Genomic DNA, 27,503 nt, shown 5'->3' with positions numbered 1-27,503 from the left:
TGTTGTTGAATATGTTTGAAGTGTTGTGGAATGTTTTTGCCATGTGGTAAGGAGATTTTGGAGTTATAAATATCCACCACATGGTCCAGTTCAAACAAAGCTGAGTCGCCTACATGGGCGTCCATTAGCCAACGAAACCTGACCTCCATCAATGACGATGTACGGTTCGTAATGACTGCGAAGTCATATGGGGCTCTACGAGGGGTGTTCGGTGAATTTGGATTTCATGAGTTTGTTTTTGCATTGTTCTAGTCATTTGCAATGAAATTAGTTCGATTAATTTTGAAATATTTTAGAATATTGTTGAATATGTTTGAAGTGCTATGAAATGCTCTTGCCTTGTGGTGAGAAGATTTTAGTGTTATAAATATCCACCACATGGTATTTTGTTATTTGTTGGTTGTGTTTTTGTGTGTCCCTATTTACTACGACGGGTAACGGTTGTTTGGTAAATTATTTAAATTAAATTATTAAGACTAAAATAAACATAACACGTACTATTTTTATCATTAATTGTTATATTTAGATGATAAACCCTAATGAATTCTCTTAATTTTTATATTAAATGATAAATAAAAATTACCTAGACTTTAACAAATTGCTGAAAATTTCTGGTCAGGGAAAATTGTGTACACATCATAGTCAAATTCAGTGTTTTGGCCTTTTCACTGTTAATTGTTTTCGGCTATCGGCCTATGGGCCAGACTCGCCGGATCGAGTGACGACTCACCGTAGACTCTCTTGTGGCTCTGTCTACCAAATGCTAACTATAAAAATCACATCGGTTTCCCTCCACTTTCTCCCGTTCGGTCTTCCTAGCGTTTCCCGGCAAAACATTTGGTCGGTTTAGATGCTCGAATTTCTCCTTCCTTAACAGGTCAGTGGAACCTACAATCGAAGCTGCTTAGTCGATTTTCTCTTATTTATTTCACTCTACTGTCCCTGCCTGGCTGCCTCTCCCTCAGGAGAGATACTTTATATTTTTCAGAGATAGGAGGATTGTCGCTTGTCATTTAAGTTTTTCATCGCCATGGGAGCTGGAGATTGGCGAGGCGCTTTTCTGTTTCACTTGTTTATTATGATTTCGTGCGGGTCTTTAGGGCGATGTTCGGATTTCACATTCAGGGAAAGAGTGATGTGTTTGCGTTCCTTTCAAACAGGAGTCGGAGATTGAATTAGGAAAATTTATACATTAGTTCGAGCGCATTTTTTTTGCACAAATTCATATAAAAGGTCTTGCTGAATAGCCAAGAGTTTTATTTTGTTGGCGACATTTAAGTACACATTAGTTCTAGAGGCCATCCCGAGTGTTTAGCACAGCAGATTTTTATGATAATGCAGTTGATGGCACTGGCAAATTTGTCCTTCATATTTTTTAACTTGTTCTGCTTGTTATATATTATTTTTCCTTGTTTCTAGTTATGCAGTTGCTACATGTTGACTTATTATGTCTCATACCATCCTAGAATTCTATCCATCTCCGAGTTCTATTTAAGTGCTGAACTGTAAAATAGACATAAGCAATGTAACCTTTTCGGTGGGCTAATTGTTGACAGCTGGTAGTTATAGTTTTCAATCTTTTAATCGCAAGTTGTTTTTATCGAAGAGGTGGAGATTGTTAAGCATTTTACTGTAACTACTTCTTCTATCTACCAAGGTTGCTCTGGTTTGGTTATTAAAGAGGAACTTTGTTGAATTTCTAGAAAAGAGCAATAACTAAGTGACTTGATTATAAGTGAGTACAATGAACCTCTATTTTCAGTAGAGTAAACAAGTAGAACTAAATTACAATTAAACTACCCCGATCCCAGTTTACACCTAAAGTTAAATACTAAAAGATAAGTCCTAAAATAATTCAATATAAAAAAAATTAACATAATTAAAATACCTTTAAAATAAGATTCTTATGTGAGACTCTTGTAAGATTCCACTATATTAATTTTGGTTCTATGAGACTTTTTATTGTACAAGTCATGTAAGATTCTTTCATCCATTTAAAAAAATACTCTCCCTCAAGCTGGAGTTCATAACTTTAGCTTGTGATGAAAAAAATTGTTGGTCTTTAAGAAAAAATTCTTCATGTTGTACTCCCCCTGACTCTCATATTCTGGTCATATAAAATTTGATTACCACAACATGTAGAACTCTTCATGGAAAATTATACTTCTTCTTCTCAAATGATAGCAACACCTATACTTCAAATCTAGAAGGAGGGGCTATAATTGTCACACTCAATTTTCAAACAAATTTCTTACACACAAAGAAAATAAATTAGAAGGAGGCTCAACCATCGTAACACTCAACTTCCAAATTAAATTTTTATAAGTAAAGAAAATCAAATCAATAGAGTAATGAAAGTGACCACGTTTGATTTAGCTTGTAGAATCCTTCACACTTCACATTCTATTCTCCCCCTCAAGCTAGGAGGTAATGGTAGTGATCCCAACTTGAAACAAAAATATAACTGTACTAATTATCTCCTCTATTAAGGCGTCCCAAGGATAAGTACTCAACCAGACACAAACTCTAAAAAAGTAAAAAAAAATATGAGTGATAAAAAAGAATCGAAATAGTGATAATAATCTCTAAAAGGGGTAATGTTTGTCATTCAAATGATAGCGATAAAAACCTACTTAAGGATACCAATAAAAAAGTCTCAATGGACTTAAAAACAAAAGGGTAAATGAGAGTAAAAAAAGAAAGGATGGTAGGAAAAAGGTAACCGAGTAAAAGGGATATGGGGGGGATGAAATGAAGAGAAAATAATCACCACGATAATAAGAAGAGGACTGTAAAGGTAGAACTGAAATAATTTAACAAACTAGTTGGACCAAGTATCACCTTAAAGGAATTTCTAGGGAGTGACAAAAATCTTTTAGAGTTGACAATGTGTAAGATATGAAACTGATGTATACAAGCAAACCAACACTAGAGAAGAGTCCCCAAACCAAATTGCCTCGTGCGATCTCCCTCATGCTAAAATATAATTTTATTAATAATAACATAACATACTAGAGAAGGAGCCTATATCGAGGCCATACTCAGAGCCCACCATGTATTGAAGTCTCAGACTCAACTCTAGGACTTTTGAATTAAAAACGATAAGACACTTGTAGCAGTCGGGATTGCTCCATCTCAGCACAATACTATCTTTACAAGTTAGTCACTCTTCTTTGTGTCCAATATTGAATGCTTTTATATCAGGTAGGGCCCATGTATGCAAGTCTCCATCTTCCATGTACTTCAGGACGATCATCAAACCTTTTGCCTCATCTAGATTGACCAGCTCCTTAACCTCCTATGTCTTGCTTCCACAACTTCACTCGAAAAGTAATTGAACATAGCTCAAACACCATTTTTCTCCGTGTCAATGTGCAGGATAAGATTCTTCAGGTTGCTCCTTGGCAAGAACCTTTGCTAATGTAGACTTACAATAATAAAAAAACCTTGATGTGATTAATCTGCTGAGAAAGCTGAAGTACAAATCTTTTTCGGTCCGACAAAGTCTAGAAGATAGCACCTTTGAATACAACATCATTATCTAGAACAATAAAAACAAGTGCTTGTTGTCATATCTTATACCCATCTTTCTTTGTAGCATGAGGTGGGTGACAAAGGTTATCTTGTTGGTAGCATCAACGTGTGGTGATCCCTAGCAATATTAGGAACGTCACAAAGGAGCTGGAGATGATTGCAGTAAGCCAGGTCTTACCATTGGGAACCACAATAGCTGAGATTGGGGCATGAGATGGTTTAGGCCTGAACCACAAGGTTCGTTGGAGCTGTTTTACTTGTTGTTCTCATAGTTGGATCCTTCTCTTGTTACATAGGTGTCGATTTGCAGCCGCAACTGGAAAATATCATAGTGGGTTTCAGTGAGAGGAAGGAGTGGGTTGATCATGGAGAGTTGTTCTGAGTTCCTGAAGATACACACAAGCCGCACACGGGGTCTTCTCGTGCTGTATAAAGCAGATCTTGATTAGGTAATGGAATGCCAATGCAGTGCCTTGGATTTACATTCTGGAAGTCGATCTTGATAGGGCAGACAAATCTCGACCCTAGGGAGGTTAGAACTTTCATGGAGAAGCACCAGGAATCGGACTCCTATTAGGATTAGGAGTTAGACCGACACCAAGGATCACACTTATACTCCTGATACAATCTAGAAACATTGCTCGAACCAGAAATACTTAGATTCGGAAACTGATAATAAGACTCCATGGAAGGCAAGGAAATTGATACGGGTCAGATGGAATTTAATGGAGCTATGATCGTGGACATAGACTTGGCTGGCTCTGTAAGTCACCTGATTGAAGATGACGACACAAATTTCTTCATTGAGATCTATGCCAAGCCAAAAGGAGAGGACAAAGAATCAAGACAGAATTCCGAACCGTTTAAAGTTGACGATGATCCCGAAGAAGTGATGTTGATTGGAGATGATGAGATTGCATGTGGATTCAATGAATGTAGTGGAACGGAAGAAGGTGGTAATCATAATGAGAAAGATAATCTAAATAGCCAGAAGACTTCAAAACCTGATTTTGACTACCATGACATCTTTGGTTATCTCACTGACAATCTTCAATGCTAGATTTGGGAGGAAAGAGCTATGAAGAGGGAAAACTAGGAGACCTTCATAAAGGCTTCTCTCACAGAGGAGTAGTGTCTAATCTTTGCTGATAAGCAACTTGAAGATGGTCATACATTGGCCGACTAAAATGAGGATAAAAAATAAACGGACACAAAAAAACTGAAAACTTTAACTGATCAAATATTAAAGAATGAAAGTTAAAAACTTGAAATCAAACCTAATAACACTCCATTGTCTCTGTGGGTTGATCGAGTCAACTCATATAACCTGCTTTCATATCATGTTAAATTTATGGAAAAGAAGAATAATTCATTGACTTGATTATAACTAAGTACATTGAGTTTCTATTTATAATAGAAGAAATAAGTAGAATCAGATTACAATTAAACTACCAATGTCCCCCTTACACCCAAAGTTAAAGACCAAAAAATAAATACTAGAACAATTGAACAATAGAAAACTAACATAACTAAAACACCTTTAAATTGAAACCCTTATGTGAGACTCCTTTTGTGAGGCTCCTGTTGGACTCTACCATATTAATTTTGGCTCTGTGAGACTTCTTGTTTTGAGAGTCAGGTAAAACTCTTCCATTCCTGTTCTTCAACATAGCTTTTTGAGCATTTGCTGATTCTGAGTTGCTAGAAGTTAATTGTTGACCATTTGAGAGCATTTCATGAAATTATTGATATTATTAAATCCTTTGATTTGCTTGGACTCATGTTCTGAGATCAGCTAATTCCCTAGCTGACTCTTTGGTAGAGTAAGGAGTCTCCCTCCTATCCCTCGTTGTTACAGGATATCTCTTTCCCTAGGCTACCTTTTTTTGTTTTGTTCTGGCTTTTACTTGAATAAAATTCACTTTAGAAAAGAAGAAGTAAATTGCTGACGATTATTTGTGAAAGAGCCTGCCAATAGCTTCCTGCAAGTGCTATGTTGAAAAGCACAAAATTCACCTATAGTGAAACAGTGGATGTCTCCTTTTGGTTCAAACTTACTTTCTAAGATGCTTCTTGTTGCACTTGAAATGGTTCGTACACTTCTTAACTCCAAGATTGAGTTAATTCTTAACGTTTTAGTCTTTTTTGTTCTTTGGATCATTCAATTGCTAAATGTAATGGTAACTAGATTTGACAAGTAGTAGCAACTCTCCAAGATTTACCAGTATTCACCAGAGCTTGTCTCGAAGTACAATGCTTAAAGTGTATTTGAATGGAAACATCCTCATGTTATATATTCTGTCTAAGCATGGCTATTAACAAAAAAGACCAAAACATGTGTTACCAAAACATGGAGGATCTAAGAAGTTGGAATTTTGTTTGCATAATATGTCAGCATGTTACTGTCACACATAAGAGCAGAGACACGGAAAGAAATACTTGAAAAAAAACGAAGTTAGCGAGAAATAAATCCAATTAGATGGTTATCTGGTGAACAAATTTACTTCAGTACTTGTGTAGTTAGCAGTTTCCTTTTTAAGTGAAGATTCGTTGTATAATTGCCTCCTGCTTTTGTAGAAGGTAACTTCCTTTCTTTATCATGTAGTTCAGTGAAAACGTCATGAGTATCATGGCCTCCAAACTTGCTTCATTCAGAAGCTTTGGTTCCTTGAGTAGTTTGCCTGAATAATTACTCAATATAGTTTTGCAGGTTTTATGCCACAGGAACTTCAGTCCATCCTATGCAACCAACGGACTTTTTTATCCAAGCACATGCATGGCGCGATCTGCTCCTGTTTTGACTTTTTGCCTGGTATAAAATGAGTATCTTTTTTTGTGCTGCAGATTTTTAAGCTTTTTTTGTTTTCTATTTCTTTTCTGTGTGTTTATTTTTTTGGCTTGCTATGGAAAATGAAGACTGCTGATAACATATGTCTTTTGATGTGTAAAGATTTTGGAATTGAATGTCATGTAATGTAATTGCTGCACTTTTTAGAATGCAAATTTAGTTCTCTCTAAGGCTACACATAATCTTCTGTTGCACTGGAGTTTTTTCCTTCCCTCGTATGACTACAGATGTGTCGATATCAGTGGTAGAACTATATGTCATTACTGGTAAATGGGAAGATTGGAGCATCTGCAAAAAGGGCTGTGAAATTTTTTGAATGCTTCATTAAAATCCAAGGGGTAAATTATTAGATCCTATTCTTAGCATAAAAAAGGAAATGAGTTCAGACAGAAAAATTGAAAGTAAGATAAGAGACTGACAATTTCCCAAAAAATTGAAAAAAAAGATAAGAGAATGAATGGATCAATGCTTAGTAAGCTAGGTAACAGTTCATTCTTTCTTGAATGGCAAGCTTGTAGAGAAGCTGTAAAGTGGCCTCGAGAGATCCCATAACAACTGAAAGGATGCTTTGCTGTTCTTGTTACGAAGTGTATGAGCAACCTTGTGACCCACCAGTGTATGAGTTGAAAAAAAAAAATCAATTTGGGCCTTTGTTAAGAGTTTTTTTGCAAGTTTTCAGGTTTGATGATGGATGAACAATGGAAAACTATCCTAACACAGTAAACATGTACAGTTTGACTTTGAAGTTTATCTTTCAGTAGGATATTTAAATGGAATCCAAATTTCTGCATAAGTAGCTCCATCTACTCAAAATGATAATTTTAGCTTCTTCACTTTGGAGGAACAGGCCAAAACATCACAACCTCAATTGTTTTAAAAGGAACATGACAATCAAAGAGTCTTAAGATTTGCTGCCAACAAGATTTTGGAATTTCATGCTAAACCAATGCTAAGAAGTTTCCATGGTTTTGGCATGAAAAATATAGGTTTCTCATTGTAGTTGGAATGTCAGTTGGTCACGGAAATAGCTAGAAACTTTTGAGCTTACATTTTAAGCCATTTTGTTTAATATTTGAAAAAGACTTTCAGATTTATCAAATGAGGCTATGAGTCATATGATTCAATCCAGATCACATTAACCAAAGGGTTAAATCCTGCAAGTTTTGTTTATTTCGTTTTGGCAAAGAGAGAGAAAAGCAAAGATAGAACAGAAGGGAAAAGAGTTCATGAAACTGTCACCAAAACCTAGACATAAGTCTAATCAGGTGATAATGATGATAGAAACTTTAGACATTACTTGAAAAAAATTAAAAAGAGAGATAAAGAATGACAAGATAGACAAAATACAATAGAGTTTTTTAATACATTAATACAACACTACAAGTTTACCCCTACTGGTAACCTTGCTTCTGTCAACGTATCAACTCTGGGTTTATTTGCGTAGTGCTTATTTAGAATATCGAGAACTAAACGTAATTGTTTCTATTTTGAATATTGGATCCTATACCTAAGTTGGCTCGGAAGCAAAGGCTCAATCACCTGAGAACTCAACCATAAGTTACTCTTCTGACTCATAACATGCTTTCAAGGCTGGGCTCACTCCCCTTAAGAGCTCAAATCTTGGTAAAATTTCGGCCTCATTAATAATTCAATGATCTAAATATATATTTTATTGAAGAGTTCCTTTGATCTAAAATATTAATAAGACTTGCTAGAGCAATAAATGAGAAAACCGAATTTTGTAAGTGAATAGTATTATGTTACTTCTTCAGGGTTTCAACAAGCCCAACTTGACTAGCGCAATTTCTTTTGAAGCTGAGAGAGGATATATGAATGCCTTTGGGAGAAATATGAGGTAAAATGACTTTTTTTAATCTCCATCCTCTGTTTAATATAGTATTAGCTATGAGAAAACCAAAACCCTATTAAATCATATCTTTTGCCACAGGTTTAGTAGCTTTCTTCATTCCAACCTTCGGAAGTTGTGCTATCGCTCAAGTCACAATTCTGCTAAAAAGCTGTTGGATGAAGTTATAAGCTATGGCATTGCAAGCATGTCAGATCGCTCAGAGATGCTTAATAAGGTGCAGTGCTATTTTATTGTTTAATGCCTTTTTATAGTCTTCTCTTTTATTGGATTTTTTATTATAGTGTGTGGCTTTCCCATATTTTCTTTTCAGAAGAAATGTGTAACTGACCTATCTGACTTTCAGGTCTCTCTTCTGATGGGATACAGCAGTTTGGAAGACTTAATTGAGCAAGAAAGAGTTCGTAGAAAAGCCGGTACAGATCTTAAAGAAATGTTTGATGAATTTGATATTTCATTGGAGTGTAGAAGATTCCCATCAATCATTTTAGGTAATTCATCACTTATCCAATTGTACGATGAACAATCAGAACAAGTGGATCTTTTACTTGGTAGCAGTTGTAAAGGGTATCTGCCTGGTACTATGGATAAGATTTGGACAGAACCAGATAAAGTAAGTGAATCGTGGTCCTTGTTGGACCTGTCTCCTCAAAATGCAAATTTGTCCTCATCTAAGGAAGAAAAGTTGTATGTCTTGCCAATTGATTCTCTGTCAAAGGGCTTGAAAGCTGGAGGAAAATCTGATGCCACACCCAGTAGAAAGGAATCTGATATTGAAACAGTGTCTAAATCACCGCAAGTTGCAGAATCTCATGAGTTCAATTTTTATTCACCAATCAATTCTGTGTCTGGAATAAGCAGCCGGCACCGACAACAGCTTGATAAAAGTGGCTTTCATACAGTAAGAAAGAAAAACAATAACAATTACTAAAATAGTTACTTTATTCCTATCTGGTACAAATTAAAGCCATACAATTTTAATAATCTGATGAAGGTTTGTGATCTCATTCTTTTGCTTGGTTCTAGCTATGGAAATTGCTGCACCATTTTCCTCGAACATATGCTGATCTCAGAAATGCTCAGGGTCCAATTGAGGATGGACATTATTTGATCTTCATGGGGAAAGTTTTATCTTCCAGGTTAGGGAGATTCACTAGTATGAAATGTTTGTTTTTAGAGACTTGCTGGGTTTGCATCACTTGACCTGGAGCTTAATATTCTCAATATTTTCTCATTCACCTAATTCAATATTTTTTATTCTTATGTTTATCTGAAGAGATTAGACATGTGTTAACGTAGGGCCATGAAGGTTTTCTTGGTAGTGGATGTGTCGTGAATTTTTTATTAGCGTCATTGTTAGAATATGCCAAAAATGGACATATACTTGTAAAAATTAACTATTTGCGAGTATAGAAGATGAATGAGATAATGAGGGTGGTTTGAAGGGGGGGGGGGGGGGGGGGGGGGGTCCATAATTGGGGCACTGGAAACTTGGTGGCAATAGAAATAGTGGGGATATCATTGGTAATTTTTGTTGCTATAGAAATATATTTGCAACATATGTGAATTGACTAAGTAAATGCCCATTTCTTGGTTTTCTGTGATAAAGATCTGTATTTGGTTCTCTGTTGTTTCCCTAGGGGGATTAAAGCTGGCTCTTCTTTCTCATTCTTGGAAGTGGTTGTTGGATGTGGGATTGCAAGTGATGAACAAGCTCCTGATATTGAGAGGACTATATATTTACATTTGAAGAAATACTTCCGTGGTACACGCTTTACATGCTTACCATTTCTACGGAGTCTTGAGTCAAAACATAAGGAAGGGGATCTTGTGTATGTTAGTGGTAAGGTAGGTCCACGATTATCTCTATTTTGTTAGCTGAAGATATTTTATTTTATTGAGCCTATTACATTCTTTTATAAGAGGCAGGGAAAATCTTTGCAATGTAAGTTGAAGACAGGACATCTTAAAATTGACAAAAGTTGTAGTTAAGATTTGATGAGATTGGGACATTAAAATGTTGAATAAGAGGAGCTGCCTCCAAGATCTAAGGGATCTGTCATATTTTTTATTTTTACTATGAGCAAGTTGTTCTGTGACTTGTTATATATGATAGTGCTAAAAACTTCCCTTGCATTTGATTATCATGTTGAAGTGTGAAGGGGTTCCAAAACTCTCTCAGAAATAAGCACTGACTTTATATTTGTTAAAAATAATGTATATGACTGAGATTATAGATGTTTAGAGCCCATCTTAACCTCATTTTGTTGGTCTTATTTTTTTAAATGGTGAATATTTAATTAAAAGTTACAAGAATACTGGAAGAGGGGGAGGAGAAACCTGAGCTTCAAGGGTTTGGTCTTATTATCTAGATAGTTTCGAAATTATGGCTGCTGAGGTGGTTGGTTCGTATTATTGACACTGTTTTACTTGTTCCGTGGGAGGTATTCTTTTCTGTAATATGATACTTTCTCATGACTTTCTATTCATAATTACTTGTTCCGTGGAACGATATGATATGTTGTTTATGCTGGTTAAGGTAAAAGCTATGCGGATGGAGGATCACTATGAAATGAATGAATACACTATTGACATGCTTGATGAGGAGGCAGAATCAAATTTGCAGGGACAGGGCAGGCCATATCCAGTATACCCTTACAAAGGGAGCTTGACTCCAAGCTTTTTCAGGGACATCATATTGAGGTGAACTTGCATGACATTCTTTGCTGGTCATTCTGCACATATTCTTGTCAAGTCTTTTTGGCTTAGAAAAGCATACATCCTCCTGGTTCATTGGAATGAGTTTCCTTTAAAGGCCTATGGTTTTAGACAATAGTTACCTTTTTTTAAAATGAAAAATAACATTATTACATTTCTAATAAGCAGCATGATAGCGCAGAAATTCATATAATGATGCCTCGCAAAGTTAGATAGAACTTTGACAATGCAAAATTTGATGCAAGTTTAGAATTTTCTTTTTTGACATCTAGTGTCAATACAAATATTGAATAGATACATGATGCTTGTCCTCCATCCAATCCCTTGCTATCTGTACATCAATTAATGACAGATAAATCTTTTTTATCATTGTACCTCAATAAGTGGCATGCTTAGATAGAAAGTCACTTGGTTGATAGACTGACAAGGTTGTTGTTGCATCTCTTATCATCAATACGGACCAGATCATACTAACCCATAGAAATAGCGAATAAGAATTACAGATAGGTGGGTCATCATTGTCACAGTTAATATCTTAACTGGTGTGGACAGATACATGCATAATATACAGCCATTTTTCATGTAATTGTTCTACCACTGCTTGTCAATGTATATCTCAGATTATGTCAATTTAGTGTCGCCACTCTGCTCATCAATGTATATCAAGATTATTCCAACTTTATATCTGCCACTGTTGCATGCCATATAATTGATATAGGTGTCTGTCATATACTGTGAAGATAGATCTATGTTTTTATGTGTATGGTTCCAAGAGAAATTGCTAATCCTCTATCTGTTGCATGCTGTGAGGCTTACAAGGGGCTGTGGCCCTTCTTTGCTGGGAAGTGGATGTCAGCTTCCTGATGAAACTGATACTGATACTCAAAGAAATAAATGTGTACAATCTACTTTTGTCCTATTCTACATCATTATCATCATCACCGTTATCATCACCTTGTTTCCTATCTATTTTGAGTTGTCAACATGAATCCTCTCAAATTCTGCTCTATATGAGCTATATGCTGCTCATGTTTACATATCTTTGGTTATATACAGAGCCCTAAAAGTGTTGCCTGCTAATGTTGACCCCATTCCTGATGATATTCGTGCAGAATTTGGTTTAGCAAATCTGTATGATGTAAGTGAAACTCTGTTTGATGATTCTAGATTTCTACATGCTGCTTACTTCTTTGCTTTGGTATTTTCCTATGCTCCTAAGTAATTTGTGCAGTCTCTTCTTCAGATATTATGCAACTTCTGGCTAGTGGCATTTGGGCCATGCACTTTTTCTTTCTTTAAGTAAAAAATTTACCTGTTCTTTTCAATAATAGATTTGCATTGGTGATGAAAACTTTTGTTGAAATGTGGGTTTTCCCCCCTCATATTTCTTTTACTTATGGGAATGCTATGTATCATGAACTATTATAACATCTGTTTTCTTCATACTCATACATTCCCTTTGGTTTGAGAAAGTAGTACATTTGGGATGAATTGGTTTTAAATGGGATTATGATCAGATACATTTCAGTTCTGTGACTCTGGATTTTCAAAGTTTTTAAAATCCTTTCTAGATTCCTTACTCATATAATCATTTATTGCTGAAAGTCATTGCATTTATTAGAAAAACCTTACCATATGTTACCAATTGCCTCATTCATACCTGCATTAAGCTTTTAAGATTACATTTTTTTGAGAAAGGTGATATTTTATTGCAGCTGTTAAGGAATAGTCCCACATGGATTAGTGAGTACAAAGATCTTGAGTTTATTAGGTGGGAAAGAAGTTTCCTAAGTTGGCTAGTCATTTTGGGATGAGCGTTGGACCTAACTTCACATGGTATCAGAGTAGGTACTCATATGTGGGCCTACACCTAAACTATCCACTTGTAGAGCCACAAAAGAGGACTTACACCTAAAATTATCTACTTGTAGCACAAAAGGAGGGCCTACACGTAAATTATCCACTTGTAGAGCCACAAAAGAGGGCCTACACGTGAGGGGGAGTGTTAAGGAATAGTTCCTCATGGATTGGTGAGTACAAAGATCTTGAATTTATTAACTAGGAAAGAGGTTTCCTAAGTTGGCTAGTCATTTTGGGATGGGCCTTGGACCCAACTTCACAACAATAAGTACACAAAACAGATAAGCATACAAATTAGGGGAACAATCCTTTGCAACAAGGGATTACAGGGAGGTTCCCTGTTTAACAAGCAAATCAACAAAAAGAATTTGTTGATCTAGGAATGTGAGATAAATTACAAACTATGAGAGGAATGATATCCATAATTTCATAAAACAAATCCCAATTGCGCCAAGGTGGAAAAGAATGCGAAGCGCACCACCACCACCACCACCTTGGAGTCACCCGGCTGCTAAGGTGGTCTCGGAAGATGATGAGGCCTTGTAGAAGAGTGTAGAGTTCGGTTGGAGTGGAGTCAACAATACCCAAGGTTTGGAGTAAGTGATGAGGGGAGTACCCTTTGAGTTGCGGATCCAAACTAGTTTTTCTTGGGTTTCTAAGAGAACTTTTATCAAAATTGAGCTGAAGAAGACCCAACCGAGTGTCAATCAATTTCTTCGAACGAAGGTAATATCAAGAGATCGTTTTTTTTGTTTTCGATTCCCCCGATTTCCTCCCGTTATACATATATAGACTTTTAAGTTATAATCTACAAGAAATTACAATAATGCCCTCTCCTTATCATAATTCATAAATACAAATCAACTTGAATACGATAACACCGAGGCGGTTGCTATTCATGTAGAGTAGCAGTCTTGGAGGGGATGGACATCTAAGCAATGGCGTGCCAGTTGTTGCGGAGAGAGGAGCCCTTTAAGGATTCAAATTCCTTTCTTATATGGAGCCAAAAAGAAACAACTCAATAATGCTGCAAGTAACCTCCTCAACAATCCCAAATTTGCTGTTAAATCTCCTTGTATTCATCTCTTTCTAGAGGCACCAAGGAGTAAACGTAACATTTGCTGAAAGCAACATCTTACCCTATTTAGGGATAGCGGTTCCTAACAACATCCAACGGATGGTAGTAAAATTTGTAGGGGTGCACATCTTAAGCCCAATATGACTGAGTAGAGAGGTCCAAACCTGCCAAGCAAAGGAGCAATGGAGAAGGAGATGACTAATCGATTCCTCCTCGATACCACACAACGGGCAAAGGAAGCTTAGGTTGGAGTTTCTGTGTCTTCAGAGATTATCAACAATGAGGATTTTTTTGAGATAGGCACACCACAAGAAGAATTTGGCTTTACAGGGGGTGGTAAGTCACCATGCGATGGCAGTCTCATGCTCCATAGAACTGGAAGTCCAACCATTGATATGGTTATAGGCTGTGGAGACCGAGAACATACCACTCTTATCAAGCTTCCAAATCATCTTGTCCTTCAAATTGCTTTGAATTTTAGTCACTTCAATGCCATCAATTAAGTAGGAAGCATTAAGGGATTCCACATCATTTAAACCCAAATGGAAATGAAGCTTCCACACGTTTGCACCTCAAGCCTCAACAATAAATATCTCATGATGGCTGGTAATTTGCAGAAGAGTGATAAATGAATCCTTTAGAGGCCCATCTCCGCTCCATCATTCATTCCAGAAATTAATTTTCAAGCTCTTTCCAACATAATAGCAGATTGTTGATCCGAAAGTTGGGAGGAGAAGATAGAGAGATCTCTCGGTCGGAGATAAGCAATGACTCCTCCCATCCGAGGTCCACCAACGGTTTCCCAGCCGAAGCTTTGTAGCAACCATTGCTCTCCACAAATTTGTGGAGTTAAATTTCCTTATCCACTTTAAGCATCGCCTAGTTCATGTCTCTAGTGAGGCGAATTTCTAAGCCTCCCCGAGATTTAGGAAGATAAACTTCACTCCACCCCACAAGATGGTACTTGAAATTAGATCTGGCACCCCTCCACCAAAATCGCTTCTTGATGCGTTCAATACACTGGCGTATAGAGGCAAGGCATGTCATGAATGATAGGAAATAATTGGGAATCGTAACAATACAAGAGTTTAGTATAAGTCTACATGCTTTAGAGAGCAACCTTCTCCGCCAAGTAATGAGTCTTCTTAGAAACCATAAGTTTTTTTGGAATGACAATCAAACAAGGAGAGGTCTCGAGATAAGTGGTGGGAGGGGAGGTTAATGAGCATCCCTAGTAATCTGCCATAGACCGAGGCTCTTCTGAATTGATATTGTATTCCATCAGAGTAGTTTTCTGCCAATTAATCTTTTGGCTGAAAGTAATCTCAAACAGACCCAAGGAGAATTTTAATCTTCTTATGCTCAAGAGTCCCTTCTCCAAAGAAGATGGTGTCATCAGCAAATTGGAGAAGAGGGACATCAAAAGCCTCTTGGTTGCTAACTGGGTAGAGCCATCCCGCATCTCTCACCGTGTAGATCAAAGAAGATAAGAATTCAACAACTATGTTGAAAAACAACAATGATAGATAATCACCTTGCCTGATTTCTCTAGTACCTTTGAGAAAACCACACGTAGTGCCATTTAGGAGGAGGGAGTAGGAAGCGGAGGAGATACAACACTTGAACCAGAACCACCAACATCTGAATCCCATTTTGTCATCTAACAACAACCAATTCACTCTATCAAAAGTCTTTTTAAGATCCAGCTTGAGAGCAATCTGAGGAGCATTAGATTTCTTGAAGTGGTCAAGAAGCTCATGGGCAGCCATGACAGAGTCCAGAACGTTTCTTCCTTTTAAAAAAGCGCCTTGTCCATGATGAATAACCAAAGGAAGAATGACGTTGAGTTTGTCAGCAAGCAATCTGGCAATGATCTTGTAGGAGTTGGAAATAAGATTAATAGGTCGGAAGTCCCTAGGGTGCTCCACGTTTACTTTTTTTGGGACAAGTGCAAGAAAAGAAGCACCCGTGCTTCAGAAAGTTCTGCCTTTGTGGTAGAAGCTCTAAACCATAGCAATCACATCATTTTTAATTATCGACCATCCTCTCTTGTAGAATTCCCCGTTGCAGCCGTTGGGGCCAGGAGCACGGTCGTTTGCCAAACCCATAACTGCATTCTCAATCTCTTTAACAAAGAATGACAGCTCAAGAAGTGAGGCAATAGTGGGGGAGATGATTGCAAATCGAAGGCATTAAAGTTTAGGTCTGTCAAGGCATTCCTCTGAGTACAAGTCTGCTTAGAAACTAAGCAAAACATTAGTAATGGAGGCTTAATCTGCCTTTACTTCATTATTGATGCATAATGAAGTAATTTGGTCAGTCCTCCACCTCGCCAAAGCGATGGCATGAAAAATTTGGTATTAGCATCCCCCTCAGCCAACCACCTAAACTATGCCTGCTGCTTCCATTGAACTCTCTTACAATAAATAATAGATTGAAGTTTATTTTGAAGAGAAATACGGCTGGAGAACTCAGTAGGAGAGAGGCACCTTTACTCTTCGGTATCATCCAATTCAGCAATCTGTGATAGGAGGGAGGTCTTTTCTGCATTAACTGAGTGATGATCCTAGGACCAAAGTTTCAGCTTACTCTCTAGAAGCTTGAGTTTCTGAGGGAGGAACCAACGAACAATACCAACAATACAAAAGTTTGACCACCAATCAACAAGAAGGTTATCGAAGTCCTTTTCCGTCAACCACAAGTTTCAGAACGGAATGGAGCCAGCCCCCATCTCCCGAAAAAGGTAGTCAAATCCAACACGATTCAATATTCTATTGGTCACATTCTCATAGAGTCTCAGCCAATCATTATTTGCTAGGAAGTGATCCAACTTGGATAAGATAGGCTGTTGCTGGCCGTTTGACCAGGTGAAAGTTTTGCCTGATAAGGAGATTTTTTCCAGCTCACAACTCCCAATAAAATCTGCAAATCCTCGCATTGAGGAGAACATTCTGGTTGCTGGAGGGAATTTTTTCGTTCCCACCAATAGCTAGGGGTACCTCCAACACTGAATGAGGTCCAACAGCTCCTCCCAGAAAAGTTCTCTCCCGGTAGTGCGTGGGGCCATAAATCCCAGCAAGGCACCATTTACATCCCGTAACCCAATGGAAAATACTCCAGCACTATCATCCAGAATGTCAATGCAATCGGAGTCCTAAAGAATTAGAAGTCCTCCTGAGTGCCCAATTGCATTAATTGCACATTATTCAAGCATGGTGCACTGCCATAAATCCCGAGCGATCACATCAGTCATGCATTGACACTTGATTTCTTGAAGAATCACAATGAACGACTTGGAATGATAAAGAAGATGACAAATTTGTGGCACGTTTTCTCTGAGTGCCAATCCCGTGCATGTTCCATGCGATAATAATCATTTCTGATTGGATTTTGGAATTCTTGAAACTTTGTCATCTCCCGGTAATTGACCTCCATAAACAACGCCCATAAGCCTCGCTGAATCCATCATCTGCTGCCAAGTTTCTTTATCATATCTGTGTCTTTCAGATTGCAATTCGCTAACAGACCTGTGCGATCTTTCATTAGTGGAGGGAATATAACTCATCCTATGGCTGGATCAGTTTGGAATTGAGAAGGGTTATCGGTTTCCCCTTGAGTTAATCTTCTGGGTTGTCCTCTCCTTCTTTGATACGTATCCAACAGAGGGGGGAAGAGTAGGCTGGGGGGGCATCAGCAATTCTTCGGCTGGCAGCAGCAATAGTTGCAGACTTGGAGTCTGAATGGTAGTTTGTGTGTTGGCCAGACTTGGAGTCTGAATGGTAGTTTGTGTGTTGGCCAGGATGACGGGTCATGGCAGGGGTGTGTCATCTCTGGGGTTTGATTTGGGATGCTGGCAGTTAAACATGGGTGGGTATTTTTGAGGGAGGTGTGGGTGGTTTGATATGGGACGAGGCTGATTTGTCTTGGTGGGAAAAAAGTTTGTTGCCACATGCTGAGTGAGACCACGTCAAGCTGCTGGGCATGGTCCAGTGAGCACTGGCTTGCTTGACACAAATCCTGGGGTGGTTGAGGGGTTGGTGGGGAATGATTATGAGGGTTTGATGAGGTATAATTTCTGTCGGTCTGGCAGAGGAAAGGTGTGGGCCCATCGGGGGTGGTTACAGCATTGGGAAGGTTGTGAGGCAGGTCAAAAGGTTCTGATGGAAGATGAAGGCTGAAGTTGGGAGACAAGGTTGTCAGACTTTTTTTATTTCTGTCAGCTTTGTCAAGTTGAAAGGGGGTAGGTGAATGGTTTAGAAGGTCAAAAGTTTAAATTTGAAACAGATGGAGGGAGGGACATGGAAGAGTCAGAGGCTTCGAGAGTGGTGCTGGGTTGTGGGTTGGGATTCGGGCGAGTGATGACTCAGTTTTGATAGTGAGACATTGGTGAGAGGCTGAGTAGAGTGTTGTCTTCCCATCTACCGCTGGAGCACAGACTGATCTCCTGCAATGCATAGTTCATCTTAAGACAATTTTAATCCAGAAGAACTCTTTTCCCACCATGATCATGAGGAAGGTGTGCCCCGTCCAGTGCTTTGTTGGATATTTTGGCAAAGTCAAGTCTGGATATTTGCTTTTTAAGATTACTCATCTTATGTAATCTATTTACTCAAGTTTACTTCTTGCTGGGCTCTTTTTCATTTATCGAATATCACGCTATTTCAAAGAAAGTTTACTTTTGTTGCACTGACTGCTCTATTTCAGGTAGAGGCCAACAGTTAATTGTTGTCTTCTGACCTCATAACTTTGAGTTTGTTACTGCACTGTATGATATGAAATGGAATCTTGACCATGCTGTGAATACTTTGTTATTTTAGTTGTGAACTCTATTATAGTTGGGTTTAGGTCCATCCCGAAATGACTAGCCGAAGCCAAGAGGCCTTTTCCGACTAATAACCATATGACTTTTCTTAACACTAAATTATGTGTGATTCTTCCCACTAATATTCTCCCTCATGTCCAGACTTGCACAAATGGATAATGGGCTTGAGACGTAGAAAATAAAAATGGGGTACATACTAAACAGAACACAAACTAAGCCCAACAATGTAGACATCCTACTTTGGTACCATGTTAAGGTTGGGTACATGTACATAAAAAATGACCAGCTGAAGTTAGGAGGCCTTTTCCCAACTATCCTACCAACATACTCATTAACTTTTTATATTAGCTTGTCTTGTTATGTTTTTATCTTTCTCTGCAACATGAAAATGTGTCTGATGCATTCACATTTTTTTTTAAAATTTATTTACAGAAGAAGTTTACATGTACAATCTTTATCCTGCATTCTAGCTTTAGTTAATTTTTTTCACTTAAGTTTCTTGGTGTTCAATTCCATAGCATGAAGTATTGTACTGATTTTTGAGTTTCCTTACATTTCAATGTAGGCCTATTGGGGAATCCATAAGCCATTGACTCTACATGAAGCTGATTTGGCTCGAAAACGTTTCATATTTGATGAATTTTTCTACCTTCAGGTATTTGGTTGAGAAGGCTTTGATAGTCTTTAAATAGTTTTTGTTCATTTAATTCTGTACTTGTTTAGCTTTGCAGTATATGTTTTACCAATATCTGATGAGAAAAAAATGATTGAATGCATAACATCTCTTTGTTAGCCACTATAGAAGGAAACATAAATGAGAGAGTTCTTCATGGTGTTTTGAATATATTCAACTGATTCTAACTGTGCATCTTTAAGTAGTGTTTCTGTCAATATTGCTTAAAGCACCAGCAGAAAGAAGCGTGTTGAAGTTGGGTCAGACAAATTCAAAATGACAGGCCATAGTTGCGTGGCCTTTTCCCAACAACTAAGTCTGGGATTGTCCAAGCTCATAGCCACCTGATCTGGCACATAGACTACTATCTTCAGATATGGAGCACACCTATAGTCACAAATGATGGGGCTTTTACCACTAAGAAAGTGGAAGTCCAAAACAACACGGATGGTGCTATATCAATAAGGATGACTTAATAATTGAGTCAATTTTATTCTGAACTTTTTCTCAGTGTTCCGAAAATGGGTGGCAAATGATGGATGAAAATGGGGGAAAAATGGTTGATTAAACAGAGGAAAAGCATTCATGGCCGCTATATTAAAGGACTTGGGATAAAGTTATGATGGTGGCAAATGTGCCTTTAGAGTAGGAAACCTGCCTCAGGCCTATCTGTGTAGGGGATGGCATCCAACTTTGTGACCTTGATCAAGCCTCTTGACGACAAAGGTAGTCATAGTGACACAGGACCTGAGTGAAGAATTAGTGTTCAATAGGAATGCTTGAGAATAAAAAATTTATGCCAATGGTGGGATAGGTTATAAACTTTTTTTGAGAATGATGAAGAATGAATCAGAAGGTGGCATCCATGGAGCACTTGCCTCCAGATTCTTTTTCCTTCAACAGAAAAGAAATTCTCGAGTTCTTATTTGTCTGCTTTCTGCTTTTGTTTTTTGCAGCTGGCACGATTGTTTCAAATGCTTGATGCTTGTGGGACACGGATTGAGAAGGATTCCTTACTGGAGAGATATAGGAAACATGAGCTAAATTCTGTTCCTGTGGATGAATGGTCCAGTCTCACAACGAAGCTGCTGAAGTCTCTCCCATTTTCTCTTACTTCTAGCCAGTTAAATGCTACTTCTGAAATTATATGGGATCTAAAGAGGCCAATACCAATGAATAGACTCTTACAGGTATATTATCATTTGTTAATTATGATTCCTCATTTGTTAAGTACAAAAGCAAAAGCTGACATTTCACTTCAGTAGATAGAATAACCTGCAATTTGTCATTGTGTTCTAAGAAGTGATTCTAGTTTCTTAGGGTTATGGTAGACCTGTAGGCTTGTACTTGCCTATATTATCATTTTTTTTGAAAATGATAATGTAAAATTTTTCTCAAGTTACATTTCTATGTTTGTCTGGGAGGATAATCCATGGTGTTTTGGTCCCTCTACAGTGACACCATGGATCCAAGTCAAACTTTTCCAGGTTAGTTTTTGGATAGTCTCCCAAAAATAAAGCAAAATGAAAAAATATAAAAAAATATAGATGAAGCAAAAAGGTATTTTAGGAGTCTAGACTCTCTGGGTAAAAAAGAACAGAACACTTTCTCCATGCACACTCATAAGTCACGAGTCTCTGTATCTGCCTCTGAGTTGATCGTTTATGGACTGTGAGACAAGCATATGTGAAGGCTTGCTGAGAGGTCCATAATCTTCCCAAAGACAGCTGCTCCATGCCCAGAGTTTATAAAAAAATCGGATTGAAAGAGTCACTTCTGTCAGAAGTAGAGTGCTATAAATGTTTGCATATGACTTTTAGCTTAGTTAATAATGTTATGGCTTTACCCTATGCTCAAACCAAGGTGCTGGATAATTTGAGGATGATGAGCCCCCTTGGGTGTTTCTTGAAAACTCCATCACACCGAGAAGCATTTAGGTTTCTATGGGGGCTCTTGTAGAAATTGAATTTTACGAAACCAATGGAAGGGGCAACCAAGTTAATACTTTTCAGGGATGAAACAACTTGCTTTCACAAATAAGTAGCCAGTCTTCTCTCGGTAAAAGTCTATTCCAGGTTCAATCTTCTCTGCTTCTCAAATTGATATTAGTCATATATCTTGGAAGTGATCTGGGTACTACAAATTTCTTTGAGCTAAACCTTTGCTGCTGCTTCCTTCTGGCCAAATGCTCCTCAAATAACAGCAACTGTAAATCAGAGCATCTTAACGCTATTAGAGGAAGGATATTGAAGTACTATGTTTTTGAGTGTAGAAATAGTAATTTTCACAACATGCTTTCTATATTAGCTTATATGTTGCGATAATTAGAGGGTTGTGTCCCTGTTTCTTCCAATTATGGTCTCAGCCGATATAATCCTTTAATTCATATGCTACTGATCTTCAATTTTGAGATTGTCTTAGTCAATTCTACTATATAATGTGTAATCCTAGTGTTTTTTAGGGAACTAGATCCATCTTCTCTATAAGTAAAGATAATAGATCTGGATTGCCTTCTAGTTTTTCTTACATTATAATGGTTGGTACATTTCTCTTTAGGGAGATGTTGGATGTGGAAAGACTGTGGTTGCTTTCTTGGCATGTATGGAGGTTATTGATGCGGGTTTTCAGGTAGTTCACAAAGTCTCTTTTCTATATAATTTTGACATGCAGATTCCTTTCTAGCAAACATAGATATATAACATCTCAAAAAAAATATATAACCTTTCTCAATAAAAAGAAAAAATATATATAACTCCATTTTCCTTTCTTTCTTCTTTTCTTTTAACTTTTCTTTTTATTTGGTCCCTCCTGTAGGCTGCTTTTATGGTTCCTACTGAACTACTTGCTATCCAGCATTATGAGCTAATCCTTTCCTTGCTGGAGAATTTTGGGGAAGACCATTTGAAACCATCTATTGCTTTGCTAACTGGGTCAACCTCTTCAAAGCAATCACGGCTAATCCGTGAGGCATGCTTTATCTGTGTTCCCTCTGCTTTTGGTTACATGCCCATTCACATACATGTCAAAATGCTGAATACAATATTGCTATTGTAGGGCCTTCAATGTGGGGATATAGTTATGGTCATTGGGACCCAAAGTCTTATAGCTGAGAGAGTGGAGTTTGCAGCTTTACGCATTGCTGTAGTAGATGAGCAGCATCGATTTGGTGTGATCGAGAGAGGAAGGTTTAACAGTAAGGTTGATAACTTGCAGTGGTAACTTTTTGGCTTTCTTCAGATTGCCGTTTTTATTTTGACTGGTTTGACTCCCAAGAAAAAAATGTTTGAATATAGTGATGTAACTTTCATCTTGTTTCTATTCAAAGAAAAAGAAAAAGAAAAAAGAAGAAGATAGATTAACTACACTAACGAAGTGAATGGGGCCTCTTGTTTTGCAGCTGTATTCTATTCCATCAAACATAAGAATGTCTGATTCCAATTTGAATCGCTCAACAGATGATAAGACCTGTATGGCCCCTCATGTTCTTGCAATGTCCGCAACTCCTATTCCTAGGACACTTGCATTGGCTTTATATGGAGATATGTCCTTAACTCAGGTACAAGGACATTCTAGGTGCTTTTTTATTTATCAAATTTATATAGTATTTATCAATCTATTACATTTAATGCTTACCATCTCATGCGGTCCCTGCTGCTTGGGTCCTTGTAGAGTTTTAAATTTAAATAGTGTGCTATTATTAGTCAATCAGCTCCTAGTCAGTTTCTTTATTTTTGTGAATTGTTTGACTTCGTAGATAACAGATTTGCCTCCTGGAAGAGTGGCAGTGGAAACGTTTACCTTAGTAGGAAACGAGGTTGGCTTGGAAAAGGTGTATGAGGTGAAGATGTTTGTTTCTTTTCACTCCTCTTTAGTACTCAAAAGCTTTTTGTTGGAAACTTGGTTTGGTGTCATGCTTTTCATATGTCTCCATGATCCTTTTTTTGATGACTGCATATTTCTGTTCTCCTTTACATTTTTAAACCTGGAAGAAGATGGTTTAAATATTTTAAGCTCTTGGTGCCCATTCTATTTAGAACAATATCAAATGCTCAAACCTTTATTTACTCTCTAAGATTGAAAGACATGTGGATGATTTTGGGTCAATCGTTCAATTTTCTCTTATCATCAGAATATGTACAAAAACATCTTCGTCTCTTACTTATTTTGAAGAGAGAAGCTCATATAGAATGTGTTTCTGTCATTGTAGTGAGTGTTATGTTGTACTAGTTTTAATCCAATCCTCTTTGTTGTGTTTCACCTTTCTTCTTTTCATGGATTCTTGGATTTGAGCTTCTCTCTCTGGCCTTTATCCATGAATTTCTTTTGAATTGGGATGAAGATATGTCATATAGGTTACCACATGAATTTGCATCTGGTTATGATACAACTCTTACTGATGTGGCATAGTTGCTGTTGGGCTTCACTGAGTTTGAAGTCCAAACCTGTCTCCCAAAGGTTGGGCTCTTCTATTCTTCTTCAATGCATTTATGCATGATGGTAATTCTTAGCCATTTGAGATTGTATATGATGGGCTGAACTAAAGAGTTTCAAACTCCTATGCAGGCCTTCTTACCTGAAAAAAAAACACTTATTTCTTTGGAAATGTAATTAACATTGTCATGTTTTGAATGTTACCCCTTACTTGTCATGTGAGGCCTTAGATGTGCATATCAGAATTGTCATGTCTGGCAATGGGATCAGGGTGCTCACACATGTGAAAATGTGATACAAATAATTATTTGATTAGGTAATATCACTTTTGTGCTTGCAACATTTAGGAATTTCTTGTCTGCAGATGATGCATAATGAATTGCAAACAGGAGGAAAGGTTTTTCTTGTGTACCCCATAATAGAAGAATCTGAGCAGTTGCCCCAGCTTCATGCAGCCACAACAGATTTTTCATCAATATCAGCTAAATTTGAGGGATACCAATGTGGACTCCTCCATGGCCGTATGAAGAGTGATGAGAAGGAAGAAGCCTTGCGAAAATTTCGGTGTGGAGATACCAATATACTACTCTCAACACAGGTGATTGAGATAGGAGTGGATGTTCCAGACGCTTCAATGATGGTTGTCATGAATGCTGAGAGGTTGGGGATAGCTCAACTGCATCAGCTTAGAGGACGAGTTGGACGGGGAACAAGGAAATCCATATGCATCTTTGTAGCAGCTACTGCAGGGGCTCTAGACCGGTTGAAGGTTCTTGAAAATTCATCTGATGGTTTTTTCCTGGCAAACTTTGACCTTCTTCACCGTGGACCAGGCAACTTGCTTGGTAAGAAGCAGTCTGGACACCTTCCAGAATTTCCTATTGCTAGATTGGAGATTGATGGCAATATTCTGCAAGAAGCTCATCTGGCTGCCTTGGTAACGATCTAATCTCTTTGATGTTTCTTATACTAAGCATCGATGATTTCATCTGGTAGACTTGATGAATTACCATTCTTAACCATTTGAAATATTAAAGTTGCATTTTACTGTGCTGTAGAAATCCATTAAGGTCAAATTGCTATAGTGAAACATTGACAAAATAGAAAACGATAATGAACTTATGGTTTGGTCTCTTTGGTTAGATGTTTTAGAAAATTCAGGAGGATCAAAGTATCGTCATATGCCACCCATTAGAAACCCATTAAGGTCAAATTACTATAGTGAAACATTGACAAAATAGAAAACGATAATGAACTTATGGTTTGGTCTCTTTGGTTAGATGTTTTAGAAAATTCAGGAGGATCAAAGTATCGTCATATGCCACCCATTAAGGAATAATAAAATTGCAGACTATAAGCATGATATGGTCTGAAAACTCAAGAGTTATGTGGATCTGGCTGATATGGGTGGGTGGGGGGGGCGGGGTGTGGGGTGGCAGCATGCGAGGGATCTAGAGAACAGGCTCTAAAGTGCGATGACCATGAGATGGTTCAAGACATACATTTTCTCTGTTCTTCGTATTCAAGTGTTCATGGAATTTAACTATGACAAGTGACCCCACGTTTTATGTTCTCTGTGAAGTTGAATTTGGAATCAAGAGAGATTTATATGGCTTATTATGCACTTGCAATCCTGTTTGAACCACATGTTTAATATAATTTTGAGGTGTAACAACTGCAGAAAATTTTGAGCGCTTCGAGCGATCTGGAGAGCTTCCCAAAACTGAAAGCAGAGCTCAGCATGCGACAACCTCTCTGTCTACTTGGTGATTGAGTCACATCTTACATTGTTACATTGATATAGAAAGTGATGGTCAGAAGCTTTAGATAAATTCTATTTCCTTGACGGAGGCAATTCAGCTTTTGCAATGTTTATAACTGTAACTTGTGTAGATAAAAACGCCTTGGAAGAACTCAGTCTCATGTTGTAGTTGATGCATAAAGTTAGCCAAACATATTTATGTTCTGTATCTATAGCTATATATAGACCTACTATTCCTGAGCAATATTGAATCTTAGAGTGCAGAGACCCATCTGCTGTATGGCACATAAGATCAGGTTTTTTGAGAGATTGGATTTGGCTGTTCCTGTTTGATCAAGGAGCGTGAAGGGGACTCTCCCCCTGAATAGGTCCTTTTATTCTTTGTTTAGGGATATGATTTGCTTGGTCCATAGACTAGAATTTTTTTTAGGTTTATTGAACCCAATATCATAGTGAGATGTGAACCCAAGACTTAGTTTTAGAAACCTCTCATGTGGTAGTTGGCCAAAGGTCCAATCCAACTACATAGAGAAGATTAATGGTCCAAGGTGATTAGACCAATGCTAGTATTTGTTTTTCTCATTCAAACTTGCAACTGATTGGTGGGTACGGCCAGCAACAGATCTGAACTCGTTTTTGTACTAATAGAATAAATTGGTCATTCATTTAGGCCATGTCTTTGTTTCATAATTACAACATGACCTTTGGGCGATAACTCTCACGTAAGGTCTGTTTGGAACACTCGGGAAAGAAAAAGGAAAAAAAATAAGAATTTGACCATTCTTGTATTTTCGCGGTGCATTATTTTAATCAAAAAATAACCGAATCCTCCCTTCTTCCTCCTTCCCTCGGGGTTTTTGAGGTCTTTTTCACTCGCTATAGTTGGGGAAGGAGATAGGCGATGTGATCGCCAATGGCTCCATCTTCTTGCCTTCTATCACCAATGGCTACGACATGAAGCTTTCTTCCACCGTTTATCCTCCCACCGTACAAATCTCCGGCAAATCCTCCGATCAGTATACTCTGGTCAGTCACCACTGGTTACGGCGCCTGTTGATCTTCTTCATCTTCTCCACAAATTGAAAAAAGACTGCGTAGCATAATCTTGCATGTTGTTGTAGTATTACTATTATTTAATACGTTTCCAAATGCGTAGGTGATAACTGATTCGGAAGCTCGGAGTCCTTGTGAACCGACTCTGTGGGAATGAGTCCATTGGTACTCTCTTAATTTCTTCAACATTCACGCTCCTCTGTTCACTTTTGATTCTAATCAGAAGAAGCGAAGAACGCAGCAAAGGCCGTAACTATAGGTTTTGCTGGAGCAGTGAGTTATCTCCCTGTTGTGACGATGATTTCAGGGCTTAGAACTTACTGGTTAGAACACCCTACGGTTACTAATATTAGCAAAATCTTTCCGCGAGGAGGATGAAGGCATGCGAGAAGCTAGATTTGCTTCTGCTTCGTGTCCCTGGGACAGATGATAAGGAACAAATAAGACTACTTTTTTTTTTATTTTCTCTCGGTTACTGTCTGTAGATCCAGTTCATTTGGTGTTTCATTGTGCAGGATCGTCACGGACATTCCCGGGGGATCAGATCCTTCCCAAGGTACATTAACTCCTCAAAATCGTTTGTAGAGTTTTTTTTTTTTTTAAATGAATTCTAGAAGTTTCTAAAGAATTTTTAAGCAGGGTAGCCTAGTGAAAATGAATTACTTCGGGAGTACGAGTGTAGTAGATGTAAAGTGTACTAGAAAATATTTTTATGTGTTAGTGGCTAAAATGAAAAATATAGTGTAAACAAGAGAATGAGTTAATTTTTATAATATACCTAAATAGATAATATATTTAAACAAATAATTAACCCAAACAAACATGGTTACTATTTAATAATAAGTAATTTTAATATA

The 27,503-nt window shown here is 37.7% G+C and overlaps 1 protein-coding gene across 3 annotated transcripts; it reads left to right on the top strand.

The window, feature by feature from the left end:
• The first annotated feature begins 796 nt into the window (after positions 1-796).
• Positions 797-25,977, top strand: LOC137936246 (ATP-dependent DNA helicase homolog RECG, chloroplastic). Of its 3 annotated transcripts, none has more exons than XM_068780817.1 (18): positions 797-877; positions 6,237-6,346; positions 8,198-8,237; positions 8,331-8,466; positions 8,596-9,150; positions 9,276-9,388; positions 9,890-10,097; positions 10,789-10,952; positions 12,024-12,105; positions 19,293-19,382; positions 20,357-20,590; positions 21,957-22,028; positions 22,215-22,367; positions 22,455-22,598; positions 22,798-22,956; positions 23,155-23,238; positions 24,196-24,768; positions 25,513-25,977. In XM_068780817.1, exons 2-18 carry the CDS (start codon positions 6,250-6,252, stop codon positions 25,603-25,605), a joined length of 2,997 nt encoding a protein of 998 aa, XP_068636918.1. In that variant the 5' UTR covers positions 797-877; positions 6,237-6,249; the 3' UTR covers positions 25,606-25,977. The 3 variants fall into 3 exon arrangements, with proteins under 3 accessions (XP_068636918.1, XP_068636920.1, XP_068636919.1); XM_068780819.1 differs by having other exon boundaries at positions 810-877; positions 6,245-6,346; positions 8,155-8,237; XM_068780818.1 differs by lacking the exon at positions 797-877 and adding an exon at positions 7,895-8,005 and having other exon boundaries at positions 6,265-6,346; positions 8,155-8,237.
• The last annotated feature ends 1,526 nt before the right edge of the window (positions 25,978-27,503 follow it).

This window comes from Aristolochia californica, unplaced genomic scaffold, assembly GCF_029961685.1.
Source record: "Aristolochia californica isolate CCGP_79_NKW_82.1479 unplaced genomic scaffold, dmAriCali1.0.hap1 SCAF_7, whole genome shotgun sequence".
Classification (NCBI taxonomy): domain Eukaryota; kingdom Viridiplantae; phylum Streptophyta; class Magnoliopsida; order Piperales; family Aristolochiaceae; genus Aristolochia; species Aristolochia californica.
Note: the sequence above shows the minus strand (reverse complement) of the source record. Positions and strands in the feature narration are given on the sequence as shown.

Coding starts and splice junctions, on each gene's coding strand:
- LOC137936246 (XM_068780817.1), top strand. CDS start 6,250: ATGCCACAGGAACTTCAGTCCATCCTATGCAACCAACGGACTTTTTTA. Junction 12,106..19,292: donor GTTTAGCAAATCTGTATGAT/GTAAGTGAAACT, acceptor ATTTCAATGTAG/GCCTATTGGGGAATCCATAA. Junction 22,957..23,154: donor GAGATATGTCCTTAACTCAG/GTACAAGGACAT, acceptor TTGACTTCGTAG/ATAACAGATTTGCCTCCTGG.